At 52.3% G+C, this 20,885-nt stretch overlaps 1 protein-coding gene across 7 annotated transcripts in view; it reads right to left on the reverse strand.

Annotated features, from left to right (window-relative positions):
- The window catches only part of ARHGAP39 (Rho GTPase activating protein 39), a 360,347-nt gene that overhangs the window by 220,706 nt on the left and 118,756 nt on the right, over positions 1-20,885 (reverse strand). For 6 of the 7 annotated variants that reach the window (XR_012901161.2, XM_075919969.2, XM_075919970.2 and 3 more), the window contains exon 2: positions 8,236-8,670. The exons of the other annotated variant lie outside the window; for it this stretch is intronic. Coding sequence is in view for 5 of the 6 variants with exons in the window: in XM_075919969.2 (XP_075776084.2) it covers positions 8,236-8,670 (435 nt within the window). In the remaining variant the exon portion in view is untranslated. The remainder of the gene's footprint in view (positions 1-8,235; positions 8,671-20,885) is intronic. 7 annotated transcript variants of the gene reach the window in all.

The following is a 20,885-nucleotide window of genomic DNA, read 5'->3' on the forward strand; positions in this document are numbered from 1 at the left end:
AAACAGCGTGATCAGCATAAGTGTACTGAATGCTCCACACAGTTAATAGGTCAGAGATGAGCACCACGCATCACAGAGGATAGCCTGATGTGAAGTCTCCCATATATTGCTCGGAGGCCGACAGGTCCTTATCCCAAGATCAGGCCCACTAGAATTATTATTTCAAATATTTTCAAGTTGGGCATCCCAGTGTGCACAGGTGCAGCACTCACACGACAGGAACTAGTTATATTTACAGATACACTCACTGACTCATCAAGGTCGAGAGAAACAGTACAGAACACAGGCAGTGCACTGGAACATCCGTATTTACACTAGACCTTTGCACAACAACCTGTGTGTTAGCTCTTATCTTCCTCGTTACCGTCACCTTCCTCATCTCCACCAGCAGCCACCATCCTGGCCCCTCCCAACGTCTACCTCGCTACCTTCACTGCCCTGGGATGTGACTTATACTGTGTTATGCTGACGCTACCTAATACAATGCATATTTAACAGGGGGTTACCCTTAATCCTTATTTGAGTTTCCTCCCCTTGCCGATGCTTTGGTGTCCTTTTCCTATAGGTTGGTAGATCTCTGATTTCAACCCTTTATCATACACGTCTCTTTGTTGAAACGGCCCGTTTACAGTCGAATGTTCCATCCAGAGCCTTCCAGAAGCTGTTCCGTGCTCAGTTGATGTCAGATGCCTAAGACTCCCCCCTTACATCCTACTTCCAGTTCCTTAGAACTTATGAGTTACTTAAGTTTATCTAGGCCAACGTTTACAGGTCTCAAGCCTCATGTTAAGTGCGAAAGCCAATGTCTTAGCGGAGTCAAACCTGTAGGTCCCTTGCATTACTGCTGAAAAGAATCAAGCAAGCTATATATTGCAGAGCTGTGGATAACACAAAGATAAGCTGGTCCACAGGGCTACAACAGTTCCTAACAGGCCCCCAAACTACAAGATGAGATAGAGCACAATACATCACAACCTATTACTGTGGCACACAGCTAAGTGCTGTTTCAAAGACTCCCTGAGCCATATAGTTCTGCATCAAGCTCTGTTGATAGCCTTTACATTAGGCTGTTCAAACTCAGCAAACAGCCGCCCTGCTGACGCCCCCCACTCTAGCAGTAGCTTTGCCTCCTTTGCTTCACAGATATTATGCAGGACACAGCAGGTTTCTATACCCACTGGGATTTTTCTCACTGAGATCCAATAATGCGAGTCAATGCCAGCTCCCCATCAGTCTACAAAAAGCACTCATTGGCATTCTGCACATGTTGAGCTGGCAGTTGAATCTCTGAGGCTGACAAGGTGGGTGATGTATATTTTCGTGCATCAGAGGAACATGCTGTAGGCTGGGTCTCAGGATCGCCACTGCCATTTCAACACTGCAAATGCTAATCTGCTGGTCAGGAAAGAAAGCTCCTGCACGTAGCCTTCTGAGTTGTCCTGTTTTCTTAAAGGTGCAAGCATTGTGCATCTTCTCTGACCAGCCAACTCTGCTGCCAGCAAAGCATCCCCGGCCATCCCTCAGCATTTGCGCAACCAAAGAAAACTGGCCCTTTCTGTTGTTGTGCTCTGTGGCAAGGTGGTTATCTGGATATCGATTGCTCTGCTGCAGTCCATCTCCTCTGTCCTGCATGGTGCTGAGGGCCAGCCCAGTGTAGCAGGATTTATGGCACTGCACACTTGCATGACAACGGCCCCCAGAGTGGAGTTTCCAAATCCCAAATGATTGGAACTGGTCAGTGGGAAATCTGTCACCACAAGTTTATGCAAGACAAGTGCCACTTGATTCTCCACTACCCATGCAGCTCTCAAGCTGGTGTCCCTGTACGGGAGGGCACAAATCCAGAAACGGGCCCATGCGTAACAAGCTCTGCAGCAGCTCGTTCTCATCCCAAGCTTGCCTTACCATGCAATCCCACCACTCTGTGCTCATTTCTCAAGCCCGGAAGCAGCGCTCCGCCCTTCCCAGCCATTCCAGGAACCCCACCATCAACCCTCAAGTGGTTTTGGCTGGGGACGAGATGGCTCGGAGCATGGGGCGAAGCTGGCCTCCAGGAAATCACCACATTTGCTTGCAGCTCTGCAAATACGGGAGGATTGTGCACCATGTGCTCAGAGCCATCCCAGCCATAGGATGATTCGGGGTGGCCACCACAGGCCCTGTGCTTTTGGGGGCCACACGGCAGCCACCCGAACCGATGGACAGGAGGGACCCAAGGGATTACCTTGGGCTGGGGGCCTGGCATGGCAGCAGCAGGGGTCACCCCCTTGCACTCCCCACGGCGGCAAAACCCCGGCAGCTTGCTCCACTCTGCTCCGCCATTCTCCCCTGGCCAGCTGTGCTCGGCTTCGCACTGCCGCAGAGAAGGAGGCGCAGAGGACCGGCAAGGCAGCGTGGCAGAGGGGTGCAGGCTGCCGGGCCACTTTGACTCCTGCCACCTGGCTGCTGCTGCGCCAGGCCCTCCCTAGGCCCCTGGGCTGTGTTGCTCCAGGATGGAGGCCAGGCTTGGGAAGGGGCAGGGCCCCCATCCCTTAGCAACGCAGCCCCAGGCCCTACGTCCCCCTCGGCCTTCTAACACCCGTGACAGTAGTGCGGGCTGTTGAGGCGAATGCTTGCGTCAGAGATGGCAGACAAAGACAAATCCTGCATGGGTTAGCGGGATTCTCAAAACAGGCATGAATATGAGATAGGAATGGCATTATGGGATGGAGGAAGATGCACCATGGGAACTTCACCCCACTGTCCAAGTCACCTCTGTGCAACTTGTTTCTGCTCTCCCGTGCATGCCAAAGCTTCCCAAAAGACACTGCTCCGGATACCTGCCCATGGTGCACTACAGCGTGCACAAGCAGTCATGGGGAATACGTGCACGGCCAACACAAGGAACCACCTGTGCCAGCTCACAAGTTCCGTGGTGGTTTCATGCCAGTGTAACTTGCATTAGCAAAAGTTTGGAATGAAGACATGCTCTTAGATTCAGATCCAGAACCGCCATGGACACCAGTCAGACATCACAAATGGTAACACACAGAAACCTGTGGGGGAAGATTTTAACCTGTCTGGACACTCAGTCATGATTTAAAAGTAGGGATGTTAAATTTCATTTAATCAACTAATCGACTAGTTGATGGATTTACCATTGACTAGTCGATTCGTTCATAAGCCGGGGGGCTGCAGCGACCTCGGGAGCTAACCCTGCTGCAGCTCTGCCTTTGAAATGTATTAAGAACCTGCTGGCTCTTAATACATTTAAAAGACTCAAGCACAGTGGGGGGGCGGACAACACTCTGCATGAGCTGTGAAATGATTCCTGGCTTGCGCCAGGGCCCCCTGCTGCACTTCTGATTTTTAAATGTATTAAGAGCCTGCAGAGGTGCAGTGTCTTGGACTGGGCATGAGCCGGGAATGAGCTGAGTCCAGGCTCACACCCAGTCCCTGCTACCCCCTGCCTCCTGAGGAGATGGTGACGGGGGGAACCGGCTTTTAAGCAGCTCCCCTCAGCACTAGCTCCTGCTCCCCACGTTGCTGACTCTGATAAAGGCAGCAGGGGGGAGGGGGAGCACGACTAGTCGAGGGACTAGTCAACCAGTCACTTACATCCCTATTTAAAAGTAGCCATTTCAAAAGTAGGAATTTCACAAGCTAACGAGAGAGAGAATGGAATTGTTCTTCATATGCAAATGTGACTGTTTTCCTGGGCTTGAAAAAAAGACGAACTGGCTGTCACGTTCGAAAGCCAATCTGCATTTAACAGCTCACTAAGCTAAGTATGGGACACTTCCAGCCCACGCAATTAGCCCCAGCACTAATTGGCAGGTACCTTGTTTTTTCTTTCCTCCTTTTTCTGTTATAAATTCTGGGTCCCTATTATTTCCACTCCAGCCCTTCTGCGGAAGTAGGTTTTGCCCACAAAAGCTAGTCTCTAAGGTGCCACAGGACTACTCGTTTATTCAAGTTATGGACTAACACGGCGACCGCTCAGACATGAAGAATTCAGCCTTTCCCTTATAAGCTTAGGCCTTGAATCTTAGTCTCCTGTAATGGGTCATCAGCAGGCAACAGCCCACTCTTCAGGGGATCGGTTCAAAGAGCTGCGTTTTTGCACAACTGGAAGTGGGGAATCCTTATTCGCCTCCTGCTAAACATCAAACAGGTTTGGTCCTCAAGTCCATCGTCTGGCTCACTGCTCAAGAGTCCCAGATCTTGCATGAGTCATCTCTCCTGAGCGGCTCCATACAATCCCAGCCCAGGCGCAGGAGGCATCACAGGCCGGAAAGGCTAAGTGCCTCCTAATCGAGGCTGTGGCCCCATCCCCTGAAGCCGGCTGGGGTTCATCTCCAGGCCCTGCCTGGACCTTGGGGCTTAGCTGATGGCCTGGGGCAGGCCAGCAGAGACTCCTACAGCTGCAGGGAGAAGGGAAGCTCCAGCCATGGGAGGTTGGGAGGAGGGAGGGAGGAAGGGAGAGAGGAATCAGGGGCAGGGCCTTGGGTGGAAGGAGTGGGGCTAGCCAGCCAGTCTCCCCTGTCTCCGTCTCAGTTTCCTTAGCTACTAAGTGGGGATAATGCTACTTTGCATCTACTCGGAGGCTGTGGGGGCTAAAGGACAGCATAGTGCATGCTCCAGAAGGCAGCTCTATTATTGATGAGCCAGTGCTTTGGCCTGGAATTTCTGCTTGCTAGCTATAAAGCAGATTTCTGGACTTTCACACACGGGGACATCTTCCAAGTAACAGGCCTTGGGCGTAAACTATCGGCACTTTAAACAGGAGCCTCGTTAGCTGCAGCCCTGCGCCACGGTGTCTGTCTAAAAAGCCGGGGGAGGGGAAGAAATTAGCAGATCTTCCAGTGCGGTGTTGTACAGATCGTCTAGTCTACACATGCTGCTCTGTTTTTATGGCATCTGTTCAGCTCAGTCCATTAGACTCAGCTAAGAGCTAGAACGTGCCTAGTTCAGCCCTGGCTCCAACACTGACTCTGCAACGTCTGGGACATATTGCACCCCTCTGCCTCAGCTGAAAGGCAGAATCCGTAGCTCCCTCCCTCTGAGCACCTGCAATGTCTGCATATCAGTCTGTGCCTCCAGCCCCATGCGAGCGCTCAGCGCTGGCCTATGAGCGAAGCACGTCCCTCACGGTGTAAGGGCCAGTCTGGTCTCAGCCAGAAGGTAATAGTAAAGATACCGTTACAATTTTATGGGCGAAAAGTGGGAAAACGAGGCCCCTCCAGTGACGAAGGTTCTGAAACCACAATAAAAGGCAGAACGCACGGGGCTCTGAGCAAGCAGAGGAGGCCAGCGGCACAGACGTCTGGACTGGCTCTGCCCTTCCTAGCTGCTATCACGGAAATCAAAAAATCCATTTTTAATTTGCACGGCTCTCTTGTTCTTGAGCTTATCTTCTCCAGCGCACCAGAGAGACGCGATCGCTTCCAGAGGAGACCTCTGCCACTGGCGGCTTGCCCGCAAAAGAGCCTGACCGCAATGACCCCTCCTACAGCCAGCACAGGACTGGTCCCCAAAGGCCTTTTCCTAGGGCTCCACCCTGCAGAACCGCTTCACTCATTTCCAAAATAGCCACCCGGGCCTCTGCTTCGGACATGACTGCGAAGTAGCCTGCCACGATCCCCCCCAGGCTCCCGCCGCGCCCCACCACGATGCCCCCGCGGGCTCTCAGCATTCACAGGTCAGGAAGCACAAGCCTTCCAAAGCAACAGGCATCACCCTCCGCACCCCTCCGCCCACAGGAGCCACCGTTCCAAGCAGAGCGCCTCTGGCGACAGGAGGCGATACCGTGTCCGACCGGCACAGCCAACTCGGACATCACTCCAGCATGAGCAGAGGCTCCATCTGGAAACTCCTCTTGCTTTCAAGGGATGTTTGCACAGCCCCTGAAGTGGTGCCAAGTATATTAACGGTTTCGCTGCTGCTCCCCTGCCCAGAGCCGTGTTTACCTAGCCTCACTTTCCACCCTGTAGAGCAACACAGTAGGTACAATCAGCAGCGTTTTGCTGAGGAACGTGGCGCCTCGGGCAGCAGCAAAGCCATCAGTTAGCGTTACAGCGTCAACGTGCCTGTGCCAGCCAGAAGCGGCCGTGCCGGGAGATGCAGATGGAAGACGTGCGGCAGGAAGAGCTGTCAGAGGAATGCCCCTGCTCTGAGCGCACCCCACAGCTTTAGGGCTTTTCAGAGGGGGTAGTGGGAGTCGGCCTGTCCCCGGAAGTGCCAACACGAGGCCCACTAGCCCCTGGGCGTCAAGTAGCCGACTCCACCTACTGCAGCATGGACCTCTCTGGCCCGGCACGCTGGGGACCGGACCAGGGGAAGTCCCTTCCCTAATGCCCTGCTATCTCTAGGCTGGAGCTCCAGACTGGCCCTGCTGCTGTCCCAGCCCCCCAGGGCTCTCTAGCCCCCGCTGGGCCAGAGCTCCCTGGCTGCCCCTGGGGCTGGAGCTCCCCGGCCGCTGGGGCCAGAAGGGGGCTGGTTCTCCACAGCAGGTGCCAGAGCTTCCTGGCCACAGCTGGGCTGCAGTGCCCTGAGAACTGGGACTGCAGCTCCCTGCTGCGCTGTCCACCCCACCGCAAGAGATTCCCAGTTGAGCTGCTGGCCTCCCACCCCCTACCGTGCTCCTGCCCCCCACCAGACCTCCCTATCCCTGGGCTCGGTGCATTAAGAGGAAATCACTTCCCCTATTAGCCTGAGAAAAACCAAAAGTAAGGATCGGGCCCACTGCAGCACTGGGACTGTCTGCCAGGCAATTCTCACCCAGAGCTCGCTGTCCGCGACCGGCCGCACGCACGCTGTCTCCGGCCCTCGGGATGGGATCTCGATATCCCAGGAGGCAGCATCCGTCCTCCCGCCGCCAGCTGTGCTGCCATTTACGCTCCCGCCCTCCCCACTCCCAATCCCGTGGTGGGCCTGAGCCTTTCTTTTCTTTTCCTTTTCTCCCCCCTCCCACAAAGCTCCATGCCCGGCCAAGGGCACAGTGCTGGGGCAGGAGCTGCTTTTGGCCATGAGAGCGGCCTTGCCGTACCCTCCGTGGATGGGCAGGGGATGAAGGGGGCCGGAGCTGAGGAAGCAGCACGGGCCAAGAGACATGCTGGCTGCCACTTCCCGCTGCTCTCCTTGTGGGGGGTCCATACAATTTTAACATGCTCGAAAAGGCGGGGAGCCACCCCGCTAGGCCACGCCATGGCACTTACAGAGGCTGGAAGAGAGAAACCCTAGTGACAAGCACACATTTCTCGGCCAACTATTTGCAAACGGCAAGAGTGCGGTTTGTTCGCATTTCAGTAAGATACCCTTCCCCCCCATACAACGCAAGCAGCCACGTGAACTGCAAACGAGCAACAGCGCGCAACAGGTGCAAAGACGAAGGTGCAATGCTGCTGCCTGAACAGACGGCGCAGCGAGCCCTTGTGCCCACGTACCCGGACACTCGTCTGTAGTTTTATTCACTTTGAAAATCCCCCACTACAGAGAAACTCCCCCCACCTGCCCCGCCCACCTGAGTCAGCACAACAGACCAGCAGGGCGAGCCGTGTTCGCAATGAGGGACAGAAAAGGGATAAGAGCCACATGCCTGGAAAACGGGCTTGGTGGCGATTACGATGCTCCATTTTGAGAGACACGGGGCATTTCCAACGTCAGAAAATTGCTTGTCCTGAGTGGTTTTAGGGGACTTCACTACAGTTACATCTGCGGGTTGGCACAGCGGCACCCCTGCGGTCAGAGGCAGTAACACCCTTTCCTCCAACACGTAACTGCTTTCTGAATGAATGGCATTGCCCTAACGCCTGGCCCAGCAATACTTAGCTAGAAATGCTACCCGGTGGTACAGTAGCCCCCGAAGTGTGGGGCGCGCTCCCCTCGGGGGGGCAGGGGTGGACCAGAGGAGCTGTGGGGAGGGCCATGGCAGGCACAAGCCAGCCCCCACAGGGGGACGGGAAGGGAGCATATTCCCCAAACCCACTCCCCAGCCCGGGAGGGAGGGGGAAGGATGGGCCCATTCCATTACGGGAATGGAAGGGCAGAGGGGAAAGGCAAGAGAGCCCCACTGCTCTAAGTCAGGATGCAGGACCCGGGCTCTAGTCCCGGTTCATGAGGGAAGGGCCGGGCGGGCAGCCGTGTTACAGTCTCTGTCACTCGCCGCACAAGTTCATCCCAGCTCTCCCCTGGCTGAGGGCGTTTGGCCGCCCGTCCGTCTCCATCACGCGCCGCGTAGAGACGGCTCCGCTTTACCTTTCTGCCTCTTCTTTCACTACAGCGAACTGGGCTGACTGCCGGTTTGCCCGCGTCTGGTCTTGCGCCTTCTCGCTGCCCTCCAGTTCCTGCTCCAGGGAGGAGCTGGTGCTGCCCTCCCTGCTGACGTTGCTGCTGCGCCCAGGGCTGTTCTCCGTGGAGGCCCTCGGGGACTCGGTGTTCTGCTTCAGGGTCTGGAGCTTGGCCAGTGGGATGATATCACAGTTCTGCGGCCGATGCCACACGGTCCGCTGGGTGGTGGCATTGTAGTAGTAGAACCGGGAGGTGTTCGGGTCAAAGAGCTCCCACCACTGGTTCTCGTTGGTGCGCTTGATGCGGACCCCAGGGGGTGGGTCCCACACACACTCCCCTGTGATGAGGTTGGCGTACATGCGCTCCCGCGTGCGAGGCTCTATGATTTCCACCCATTCCAGCCTGAGGGAGAACAAAGAGGGACAATTAAGAAGCTGCAGCAATTGCCCAGGACCAGCTTGGAAGGCAGGATGGAGAGCAAAGGCTGCTTGGGAGGGATTCTAATATATGGAGATACACCCATCTCACAGAACCAGAAGGGACCTTGAGAGGTCATTGAGTCCAGTCCCCTGCCCTCACAGCAGGACCAAGTACCAACCCTGACAGATTTTTGCCCCAAATCCCTAAATGGCCCCTTCAAGGACTGAACTCACATCCTTGGGTTTCGCAGGCCAATGCTCAAACCGCTGAGCTATCCCTTCCCTGGCTCGGGCTGTCCTTACAAAAGGCCCTGGATTCCAGTGGGTCTCCCTGAAACGCATCCCGTTCAACAGGCCTCGGTCCGAGCCCACAGGGGAGCAAGCGAATCCGATGGCCACCCCACAGCACTAACCAGATGTGCACAGAGCGCCTTTCCTTCCCACGTCCTGCCCACCTCCCTGGCACACGCACGAGTCCAGTGTCCATGCAGGCTCCAACCAGGGGCAATGCCTGGCGTGCTGCGGGCACCCAAATAATAAAGCAGCACAGAGGAATAAAAAGGTGCTGCTAAGAGGGCACCAACGTCCAGCACTGGCCATCTGTCACATGGAACTGGAGTCACTTTGCACAAACAGAACCACCGCAGCCAGCGCCGGGAGGGCCCCGCATCTATCTCCAGGGGACGCCCAGAAGCCCTCCTTTTTGCAGGAGTGCTGCTGCAGACTTCCAGGCACTTCTGAGCATAACGGGTGCTGGGGAGAATGAGCTTTGTACTGTGAAAACAGAGCTAAGCACTGCACAGAGGATGATCCGATGCAGCTGAGAGCTGTGGCAAGCTTCTCTCCAGGCACCGTTGCCACTGGACTTCAATGCTCACCTCCAGCCCCTTTTCCATTGCTCAGCCCCCCCAAAGCCAGCGGCTGCCCTCACTCCCCCCTTAGCACATACCTACTATTCCAGTCTCGGGCTCCCACCGAGCTCTGCCAGCACACGTCTTACTGCTGACTCCCCCCATGTCAATTCTGAGTCTCTGGGAGACTTGTGCTCAGGAATTCGCTCCCCACCCACCCTCTAAACCCAAGCGCAGCCCCCACCTATTGCTGCTGGCCTCTGCTTCCTTAACTGCAGGAAAAGCGCGTTACAAGGATTTAGAGCTATGCCCTGCATATGCCTTGGGGCGGTTTGCAGACTCACAGATGACGTACAGTTGTCTCTTAACTGAACTGAAGCAGAATAGAAGCCCAAGGAAGGTGCTTTGCGTGTCTTGCCCTTTCTTCAAATACTTTCTAGCCAGCAAGTCTGCGGCTGTGAAAAGCGTTATTTGTTCATGCCGCTTCTTCACAGCGGACTTAACTCAGCCCCAGAAATCTGGAGGGCAAATTAAGCCCTGGATGGGGAGGGAGGTAGGAAACCAGGGTGACAGAGAGAGGGTGAGCCCAAGGCCAGATCCCTGGGGCCAGAGCCAGAAGCCCTGTAGCTGGGGGATGAAACCCACAAGCACATGGCCAAAGCCTGCTGTCCACCATCCAGGGCTGAATCCAAACCCCTGCTCCCCACACACACTGGCCACCTGCCGCCCCTCGGGCAGTGTACCTCAACCCTAGGGGTACGCGAGAGACGTCTGGGGGTACCTCAACAAGTGAAACTTGGCAAAGCCCGTCCAGGATTTTGCCCCGCAAAGGGAATCGGGGCGGGGGCGGCAGCACATGCCTGTCAAATTGAACATTCGGAGCCACGCGTCAGGATGTTAACAGCCGTTTTGTGCATGCTTCCCAACGCTGGAGGGAAAAGCACATGGCTGTGGATGCAGCGGCTCTGGAGAGAGCCAGAGCAAATCCATGTTGGGTGGTGGGTTTGGGCAGAGAGAAAAGAACAAAAACGAACCCCCCCCCCCCCCCCACCCACACACACACACACACACTTCCACGGCCACCTCTCCTAGTTGGTTTCCTTCTCTGGCAGCCTCCCCAGGGTGCTCCAGCAGGGAGGGCAGCAGAACCTGGACATGCACATCGCCCCTACCCCCACTAGCAGCTCAGCACAAGGCATCCCATCCCATGCCATCATCCCACCCTACGGCGCTGCAGAGAGGAGCTAAAAGGCAGTGGAGCGGCACAATAAGCTTTGCTCCAAAGGACCCCCCTGGCATCAGTGGCGTAGCGAGGGGGGGGAGCAGTTGCCCCCGGGCGCCACGCTAGGGGGGCGCTGGGCTGGGAGTGCAAAGCCCCACACAGCAAGCCCAGCTCTGGTGGGCCACTTGCTCCCTGCAGACAAGCTGCCACGGCAGGGCCGGGCAGTGGGAGCGGGCACTTCAAAGGCAGGGTTCCCTGCTGGCAGCCCCAGAGGAGTACCACTGCTTTGCCAAGCCCTTCCTCCCGATCACTGCCCAGGAGGTTCTGGATTCAAGGAACGCTCCTGGTGGCTGCATTGGAGAAACAGGCCTGCCCAGCGATTCCAGCCCACGCGGTTGCTCCCTACTGTGTTTCCTCTCTCCATGGCTGGCACTGGCTACAACTGGACTTGAGCTCGGGAGCACTAACAGACCCAGACGTGAAAGGAAACAGGCACCTGCTGTGCAAGTCCCACCTTGGGTCCCTCTGCAGCAGCCCCTGGTGTCAAGAAGTGGCTGCAGAAAACAAACTGACCATGGGAGGAACTGTCCACGTGGAGGGGGTCAGCTTCCCTCTGCTGTGGCCCTTCTGGGCATGTCCACAGTGCAGCCCACAGAGACAGACACTCCTGCTAGCAGGGCTCAAGCTGGCAGCACGGATGCCGCGACTGGCGCAAGCCGCTGCAGCGCAGACGTACCCACCACGTGTCAATACTACTCCCTGCTGGGCAGACAGATCCAAACACAGTAGGAAAGAAAAACTGAACAGAAAATGGCCTAGTTATGCCCCCACATCATCCCCCTGAGCCCCAAACAGTTGGGCCCCCAAGCTTCAGACTTGCTCCATTTTTTGGTTTTTCGGTAGCCTGCTGAGCTACTCGACAAGGAACATTCTCCCTGCCCACCGCAGGAGCTTGGTAGATGGTATAAGGAAAGTGTCGTCGTTTTCTTGCAGCGAGGAGCATCGCTCCCTGGCCCAGTCAGCAATACTCAGAGCCACAGACCCTCCTTCAGGTCAAGCTGGCCAGGGGAGCCTTTCTACCAAAGCCCTGAGTGTCTAGATACTGGTCGGACTCTCAAGATCACTTCTGCAGACACATGGGAGCAAATTCAGACCCTCTGCAATTTCGACCCCCATCTTGAATTTGCTACCAAACTAGCCCAGGAGCGCATGGACAATGCCCGTGGATGGCCATGCCAGGAGCACAAGAGGGAAAGGGCATGTATCAAAATGCCAGGCAATTCCCAGCAGCCCATGACCCCTCTGCAGAGGAGCTGAAGGCATGTCACCCCCCCACATTTGGAGCAGGGATTAGGCCCCGATATCACACTCTTCTCAGCCTAGAAGAGGAGGCCTAGATTTGCCCATTCAAGAAAAGAGACCGCCAGTAAAAACAGCTCCAGTGAACTCAGGACAGGACCGGAATCCCTGTTTCCTGGTGGGGAACGCCAGAGCCCACCAAAGCCCCCAGGCCCACAACCACATGGGAGCACTTCGCTTCCTCTTGGCATTCTGCAGGCTCATCATGCTGGGAGAGAGCTTTGATCCACAAGGCTTTCCCCCCGTGTGTGTGTCGTCATTCCTCCTGCCTCTGGAGAAAGGGTTACGACTTCACGGCTCTCCTACCTTCTTCTCAGCCATTTCATTCACCAAAGCTATTCATCAACTTGCACAACTCAATATATTAGGCCTTCACGAAACACTGGATCAATGGCCAGGGTACACTCACCTTGGCTGCTTGCTTTAATACAACTGACTAAGCGGGAGGCGAGGGGACAGCAGTCCGTCCGAATAATGCAGGCCTGAGCACAGCAAGCACGGCACACTTCTGTCCACACACCTAGAGTCAGACAGACCCTGAGGGCCATGAGTTCTGCAGAGCTGCGCAGAGCCTCTCCCTTTCCACAGTGGTGACCCAGCCTCCTACAAAGCATGGGCTGCCTCGGGTTCTGAGTCTCTGAAGAGTTGAGAGTAAGTGGGAGGGGGGGGAAGGTGAACCTCTCCTCCCACATTCTCTCATGTCTCTCCTCTTAGCCATGGCAGGCTGAGTGGAGCGCCTTTTATGCCTAACCCAAGGGCTTCCATGACCAGCAGCACACGAGAGTCAGCCTCGCTGGGACTCCCACTTTGGCTCTAATTCCTGCAGCACCATCCGAGAGGGACTGGCCAGCATTAGCCAGTCAGCCTGGGCAGGGCCAGGATCTCAGCAGCGTACGCATTCAGAGCGGGTGCTGAGGCACAGTCGCTTCACCAGACTCAGGGTGAGGATCCAGAAGCTCCTGCCTTCCAGACCTATGCTTTAGCCCTCGCCATCCCTCCATGGGTGCAGCTATCACGGCGCTCACCACCTTGGACTCTTTGGTGCCACAGAGTAGCCTGCAGCTCCTTTTCCCTCTCTGCCCAGGCCACCGCGACGTTACAGTGCTCGCAGTGGACTCAGCTGGTGAATTCAGACAGGCTAGTGAGTGCTGAGTTGACACATCTCACAAAGCAGAGGACTTTGTGATCGCTGCAGGGTGAGATCTGACAGTGAAGCAGTGAAGACAGCAGTATCATGAGGCAGCCGACTCCCCATAATGTTGCAGGTGCTCTGCCAATTGCCATGTGACAATGAAGGGGTGGTAATGCACACCCAAGTGCGTTTAACTGGCCTGCAGAAGCAATGGGCTGACAGCACTGTGGCATTTTCCAAAGTGACAGTTCTGACGCGGAGAATAAAAGACCTACATGTTCCCATGTGGGCGGCCGGGAGGGGGGGCTTCTCCCTCCTCCTTTGCCCCTCCCCCCCACCACACACAAGGCATTTGTGATCATTTCTCTGAGACAGATTTTCCTGCTGCTGCCTACACTGTTCTGACCTCTGGATTAATTCATTACCATGTACTCTGCACGGGGCTCCCTTTCAAGGTCACACACAAGAGACAGCTGGTGTGAAGTGTGGCTATGCACTTGCTTGAGAGCATGAGATGAATGGAGCATGCAAATCCCAGTTCTCAACTGCACTTCAGTTCCATCTGCTCCCAGGTGCAATGCAAAGATGTTGACATTGATCTAGGAGACCCTGTGTGCTCATCTATTGCCACAACAGATGACCTTAGCAAGGGTGCCCAAGTTATGTATGCCAGTGCAAGAGCTGCTAACACCTGGGGAGGCAGAACGTTCACAGGAGAAGGCCTCTGACTCTGGAAATAACTCTCTGCTGGTCTGCACATCACAGTGGAAGCCCCATCTATCCTCTTGGGCTTCTGTCTGGAAAGATGACAACGAGCAAAGTCACACCCTACAGAACCACCAAAATCAGCACATCCTCTTGTCAACCTGGAAGGGCTCTACTAAGCCCTAGAGAAGAGCATGCACAGCAGAAAAATCAAGCCTGCGTCCTGTATACCATGTTCCCCTGCCGGACATCTTACAAAACAGATGAACCATCACCTATGCCTTTGGTCATGGTCCTCACAACTACGGAAAGTCAACAGCCTCCGCAAACTCCCAGGAGTTTACTTCTCCTTTCCAGAGGGCAACCAAACATCCCGTGTAACACCATGCAACAGTCAGCCAACGTGAAGCCATTCTGTGATGTTAACAACAGCCTAGTAGCCAATCCACTTTATGCACCTCACACTTCTCAGTGAGCGCATTAAAAAGCCAGCAGAACTATGGCCAATCCCACCTCTCCTCAGGCAATTGCCTTGATTTCTCCTCTCAAACTACAAGACAGAAATAGCCAATCTTGCATTTTAAAATGGTCAGTGATTTAGAATCCATTACAACCCCTGGTAAATTGTTCCCATGGTAATTATGCTCACTGTTAAAAATTATGCCTTTAGACTAATTGCAATGCTTGGTGAAAACACATCAGAATCCATTCTGTTCCAAAACTCAATTTAAAGACTTTTTAATGGGTTTAATACTTTCTTCAAAAAGACTGCATCCAAGCTACGGATAGACAAAGGAACAAGCTTCAGTCAGATGACATTTGAAATGCACACACCCTCTCACCTCCCTCTAAGAAGAATACAGGATTCAAAATACAAGAGGCTGACAGAATACGAAAGCCCAGTATGCCCCGTTGCTGTAGAAACTTTGCAGTGGGCGTATTCTAGAGACTTGTGAAGGTACCCTGCCATTCAGGCCCGTAGTTCCACCTCTGAAGTTATTTCAATCAAATATCCTGCCAGTTTTAATTATCCTGGAACAGCTTACTGTGTGTTGAGTGCAGATGAAATGACATGTCTGCCTGGAAACAAGTTATTGTGTTACACAACCCTCAGAGCCAGAAGACACCACCGTTCATGGTTACTTATGGCAATAAATGGAGCCTTATTCGACACATGCTAGTGAAATAGAGGTGATGATGGATCAAAATTAATTGTCTAAGAAAAACGAATACTGCCCCTTTCAGAGATGAGAGGTGGTAGCACTGAGTGTTTAGTTTTTGTTCCCAATGAAAGCCTCAAACTCTGCCTTCCAGCCAATCCACAACTGCCACCTGAACAACTCCATAAAGCAGATCTAGCAAGTCAGCATTGCTACGCTATTGCTACCTCATCGTTCAAGGGCTATGGAGGATGTCCCTAGTCTGTTTGCCAGATGCTGGGAGTAGGCGGCAGGAGATGGATTGCTTGATGGTTACCTGCTCTATTCAGACCCTCTGGGGCACCTGGCATTGGCTGCTGTCAGAAGACAGGTTACAAGGCTAGATGGATGATTGGCCATTCTTATGTTCTATCTAGTCAGATGGCTAGCAATAATGCAAGCTTCACCCATCTTCTGAGGAACAGCCTCTAACAGTATCAGTAATATTACAATCTGTTATCTGAAAAACTTACCTTATAAATAAATAGAGATTGCCTATCTCCTAGAACTGGAAGGGACCTTGAAAGGTCATTGAGTCCAGTCCCCTGCCTTCACAGCAGGACCAAGTACCATCGCTGACAAATTTTTGCCCCAAATCCCTAAATGGCCTCCACAAGTATTGAACTCACAACCCTGGGTTTCACAGGCCAATGCTCAAACCACTGAGCTATCCCTCCCACAGATTGCTCAAGCAGATTGCTCAGTGTGGTATGTGACAGAGCACACTTTAGCTTGCATACAAAACAGTTTGCATACCGCAAGTTAGTATCTTTTTAAAGGGGGAGTGTGCAGGTGCTCTACCAGCATGGCTGCTGGCAGAGCAGGGGTGGTGGGCTGTGTTAATTGGTGTTTTGATCTGGTGTGCAGGGAATCCGATCCCATAAGACAGAGTGCAGAAGAGTCCATGGACAACCTGACAGCACCAGCTTGTGGGCTGTGTGGATAACAGAGAAGAGACTTCTCAACCAAAAGAGACCCACATTCCTTCAGGAAGAGTGGGGGATAAGCAGAGAACAGAATGGAGTCTCTATTGGGGGGAAGGGCTGGGACCCAAATTTTGACTCCATCTTTCCTTTCCCCCAAGAAATATCTGAATGAGTAGCACAGTAGCACTGCTTCTGCAACCTGATGACATCATTGGTGAAATGGAGTTTGCAAAAGCACTGCCAAGTATTAGACTGCATTTTTAATGTGTAATTATTTAAATGGGACATTGAAGTGCTACGGTAATCCAAGGTACTAACAGCCTAATGTGTTAAACAGTATTTTGATACAACGTATTCCTGGAGAGTGGACATCAGCAAACCTTACCGAAACGAGAAATACTGGGATTTAACTTGAATTAACAATCTCAAGACCACTCTTGAATAGCTCTTTTTAAAGTGACAGCAATAAAATACTTTTTTTTGTTTAACTCCATAGGGTTTAAGATACCCTAAACAGTTTATAAATTGGCAGAGAAATTATCCATGATAGACTAAACAATTCAATCATTAAACAAGATTCCTTCACACACCTATGACATTAAAACATGACTTTACTCGATTTGGGGTATTATATACTTTGGTCTTCTCTTATCTAGAGAAGTGTTCCACACTGGGGTAGAACCCACAGCCAAAAAGGCATCTTCTCTATTGACAGCTCTCCAGAAAGATTATAACTGAAATAAACATTGTTTACTGCTTGTGTTCCATTCTGTTTATTTTTCTCTTTTCATTTAATTGGTCAGTTAATTATGACAATTTTGCTTGTTGTAACTGGGATGTTCCCTAAGATACGACAAGACTCCCACCCCCAACAAAACCAACGTGCTTGAAATGGCACGAAAAGAGAACTAAGATTTGACCCACCAAGTTTTGTTTCTCTAATGCTTTTTTGGGATATTACTGGATTCTCTATGCTTCTTTCTATCCCACACTTGGAAATTACAGGTTGCACCATTATACAGGTTGCACCATTAAATACTTAAATACTTCAGCCAAATCAAACTTCTAGTCTTGGAGCACTGCATGCTGGAACCAGTGGTCAGCATGGGCCACAGCTTTATATATTCCATAAAAACAAAAGAGCAGCTGTAAGCCATTTTTAGTCATCTTTGATTTAGGAAATGTATACCATCCTAAAGATTACAAGATCTGCCATCATTTTACAATATTGCCAAGCAAGACTGCTTCCACTATATTTTCACTTTTCAGAATTTAAAGATCTGTGTTGATTTGAATCTTTGCTAAACATTCAGGATCCAAGCACAAAAATGTGGTTTACTGTACACATTTCAGAGCTCAGACGTTATTCTACTGCAATGTTTTAAATAAAACATTTGTTTTAGCTACAAGACAAATTGTAGTTCCTAGTCACGTCAGACCCTAGGAAGCTCAAACTATGAATACTTGAGTAGAACTGGCACAGAATTGCTGAACGTCAGCAATAAAACACTATCCTCTACCCACCATGAACTGCTACCAGAATAATATCAAAAGAACTCCCAAGATAAAGGCAAAAATACCTGTTTAGAGACCTAAGTCTCCAGTAACAATCTCAATGGCTGTTAACACCTTTACACAGAACAATTTCATTAAATTATACAAAACTTAAGCAAGAGGGTACAGGAGAGAAAGTAGCAAAAGCAGCAAGTAATGAGAAAACCAAGAGCTCTGATAGAAGTTACCAAAATAATACTAGCGTTCAGTGCCAGCAGCAGTTACTATTTCAATTCTAATGTAAGCAGCGACAGATTTGTGCAACAAGTAACAGCTTATCAAATAAAGCTCAGCATCAAGAGAAGCACATTAATGCAATAGATGTTTAAAACCCTACAGGAACTAGGAATGAGTAACTCTCTCTCACCTGCCCACTATACCAAAAAAGCTGCCCTTGGAACATGGCAGCCATTTGCAGTGAGAACAACCATCTCATTCTATTCCAATTCGTGACTTCCCATGGCCCTTTTCCACCCCTTCCAAAACCCTCATCTCCACCCAGAAGCCAAATGCCAGCTGATGCGGTACTGGTGTAACAAGTTCACTCGTGGGGTCACACCATTCAGTTGGAATTCATCTTCCTGGAAGAGGCCATGTCTTTCTAAACCTTCTGAGAAGCACCCAGCACAATTTTGGTCTTATAAAATAACCAGTCACTATGGCTGTGTCTAGACTACATGGCTCCATCGACGGAGCCATGTAGATTAGGGTTGTAGGCAAAGGGAAATGAAGCGGCGATTTAAATAATTGCCGCTTCATTTAAATTTACATGGCTGCCGCGCAGAGCCGACAAAGAGCTGATCAGCTGTTTGTCGGCTCAGCGCGCTAGTCTGGACGCTCCGCGGTTGACACCAAAGCCCTTTGTCGACCACCCTGTTATTCCTCAGGGGATGAGGTTTACCGGGGCGGTCAACAAACGGCTTTGATGTCGACCGCGGAGCGTCTAGACTAGCGCACTGAGCCAACAAACAGCTGATCAGCTCTTTGTCGGCTCAGTGCGGCAGCCATTTAAATTTAAAGGAAGTGGCGATTAAGTCGCCGCTTCATTTCCCTTTGCCCAATAAACAAATCTACATGGTTCCGTCGACGGAGCCCTGTAGTCTAGACATACCCTAAGTGCTCAAGAGGGAACAGACATAACTCTAGCTTAGTTCTTCAAACAGGCAAACTAGCAACCCTTGCTCTTTGTTTTAACACTGCTCAACAGGCTGTAAGGGTTTGAACAGGGAACCAGTGATGCTTACCGAGTAACTGGTTAACCAGTGCCCCTCTCCATTCCTCCCCCCTCCCCCACAGCCTGCCACAGGCAGAGGGCTGCCCCAGTGGAGCTGGGAGCCACCACCAGCAGCCCCAGAACTGGGGCTAGCAGCTTCCTGCCACCGCCTCTGTTACACAACTCCCTTTGACCAGGAATGCATCCAACAGGAAAGGCAAAGATGACACCTGCAGGTGTAGGTAGTGGAGAGCCATCTCACCCTCTGTATAAGAGCCAGACACTCTGGGCACTTAACATTGGAATGGTCATACTGCGTCAGACCAAAGGTCCATCCAACCCAGCATCCTTGTCCTCTGACAGCGGCCACTGCCAGGCACCCCAGAGGAAATGAACAGAACAGGCAATCATCAAGAGATCCATCCCATTGCCCATTCCCAGCCCTGGCAAACAGAGGCTAGGGACACCAGCCCTGGCTAATAGCCATCGATGGACCTGTCCTCCAGAAATGTACTAGGTTCTTTATTCAACCGTGTAAAAATCCTGTCCTTCACAACATCCTCTTGCAAAGCGTTCCACAGGCGGACGTGTGAGGTGTGAAATAATACTTTCCTTTCATTGGTTCTAAATCTGCTGCCTATTCATTACATGTGGAGACCGCTCCTACTTGTGTTATGGAAACAAGTCAATAACTTTTCCTTACTTACTTTCTCCACACCAGTCATCATTTTATACAGCTCTGTCCTATCCTTCCTTAGTCGCCTCCCCTTTCCAGGCTGAAAAGTCACAATCTTATTCATTTCTCCCCAGCGGGCTTTCATTCCATACCCCTACATTTTTGCTGCCTTTTTCTGAACCTTTTCTGGTTCCCAATAGATCTTTTTTGAGGCGGCGACCACATCTGCATACCCCGTCCCACACACCTAACTCCATCCCAGAGCCTGCACCCTTTCCAACATTCCAACCTCATGCCCCAGCTCAGAGCCATCGCCTACACCCCTCACTCTCCCAAATACCAACCCTCTGCCCCAGGCCGGTAAAAGTGAGTGGGGGTGGGAGAGGAACAAGTGATGGAGGGAGGGGAGATGGAATGGGCAGGGAGAGGGACCCTGGAGAAGGGGCGAGGCAGGGGCAGGCCAAGGTGCTTGGCTTTGTGCAATTAGAAAGTTGGCGACCCTAGAAGCCAGCTCCACGTGCTAGAAGAGTTTGATCCCCAAGCGGGAAGCAGACGGGAGAAAGCTGTCCAGAACCCCACTATCTGATTGCATCAGAGCAGACAAGGATCTGATACGGCTCCCGAGTTGCGAACACTGGTAACAAATAGCAGATGGACACTCCCAGAACTCCAAATATTCCAGTTGCTATTCTCCAGCCTCCCGCAACCCCATCAGGCTTAGAGGCTTTTTCTCTCAGCTTGTTTGCATCCATACCCCTGTTTTATGCAGAGTCATTCAACTATTTCCCTTGCTGGATAAAAGCAAGAGATGTAGAACTGAGCATCAGTAGCAACCAGAAGGGTTTCCCCCAGGTCCTCATTAACACTTGACGGGGGGGAGAGGGAAGAGCATTCCAGTGTACACCATGCAGGAAAGTTCTTGAGGCAGAAGAACACTTACCCAACCCTGCGAGGGATGTGAATGGTTAACCGGTAAGCATCACCCATTAAGGTAAACCAATGGGCGCTGGAGCAGCTCCCCACCCTCTGCAGGTAGGGGACTGCTCCAGCCCCACAGGACCCACCACAGACACTCAGGGATCTCTTATCTGGAGACTCTCTCATCCACTGCTGCAGGCCTGGATAGTACAGAGGGCAGCTGATAACTAATAGCAGCATGGACGCACTTGATCCTTATCCATTTTCAGGAGCAGCTCAACCAACTAGTGCCCCCCGAGCCATCCAGTGAAACCACCTTCTGTAGCTCTCAGTGCATTATGTCTCACTGTTGTGGATGACCCATTGAAAAGCAAAGGCCCTCTGGACCATATGCACGATCTTGCACAAAAAACAGTGCAGATACTTAATACAACAGAAGAAGT

Source organism: Pelodiscus sinensis, chromosome 2, assembly GCF_052426305.1.
Source record: "Pelodiscus sinensis isolate ZL-2025 chromosome 2, ASM5242630v1, whole genome shotgun sequence".
NCBI lineage: Eukaryota > Metazoa > Chordata > Testudines > Trionychidae > Pelodiscus > Pelodiscus sinensis.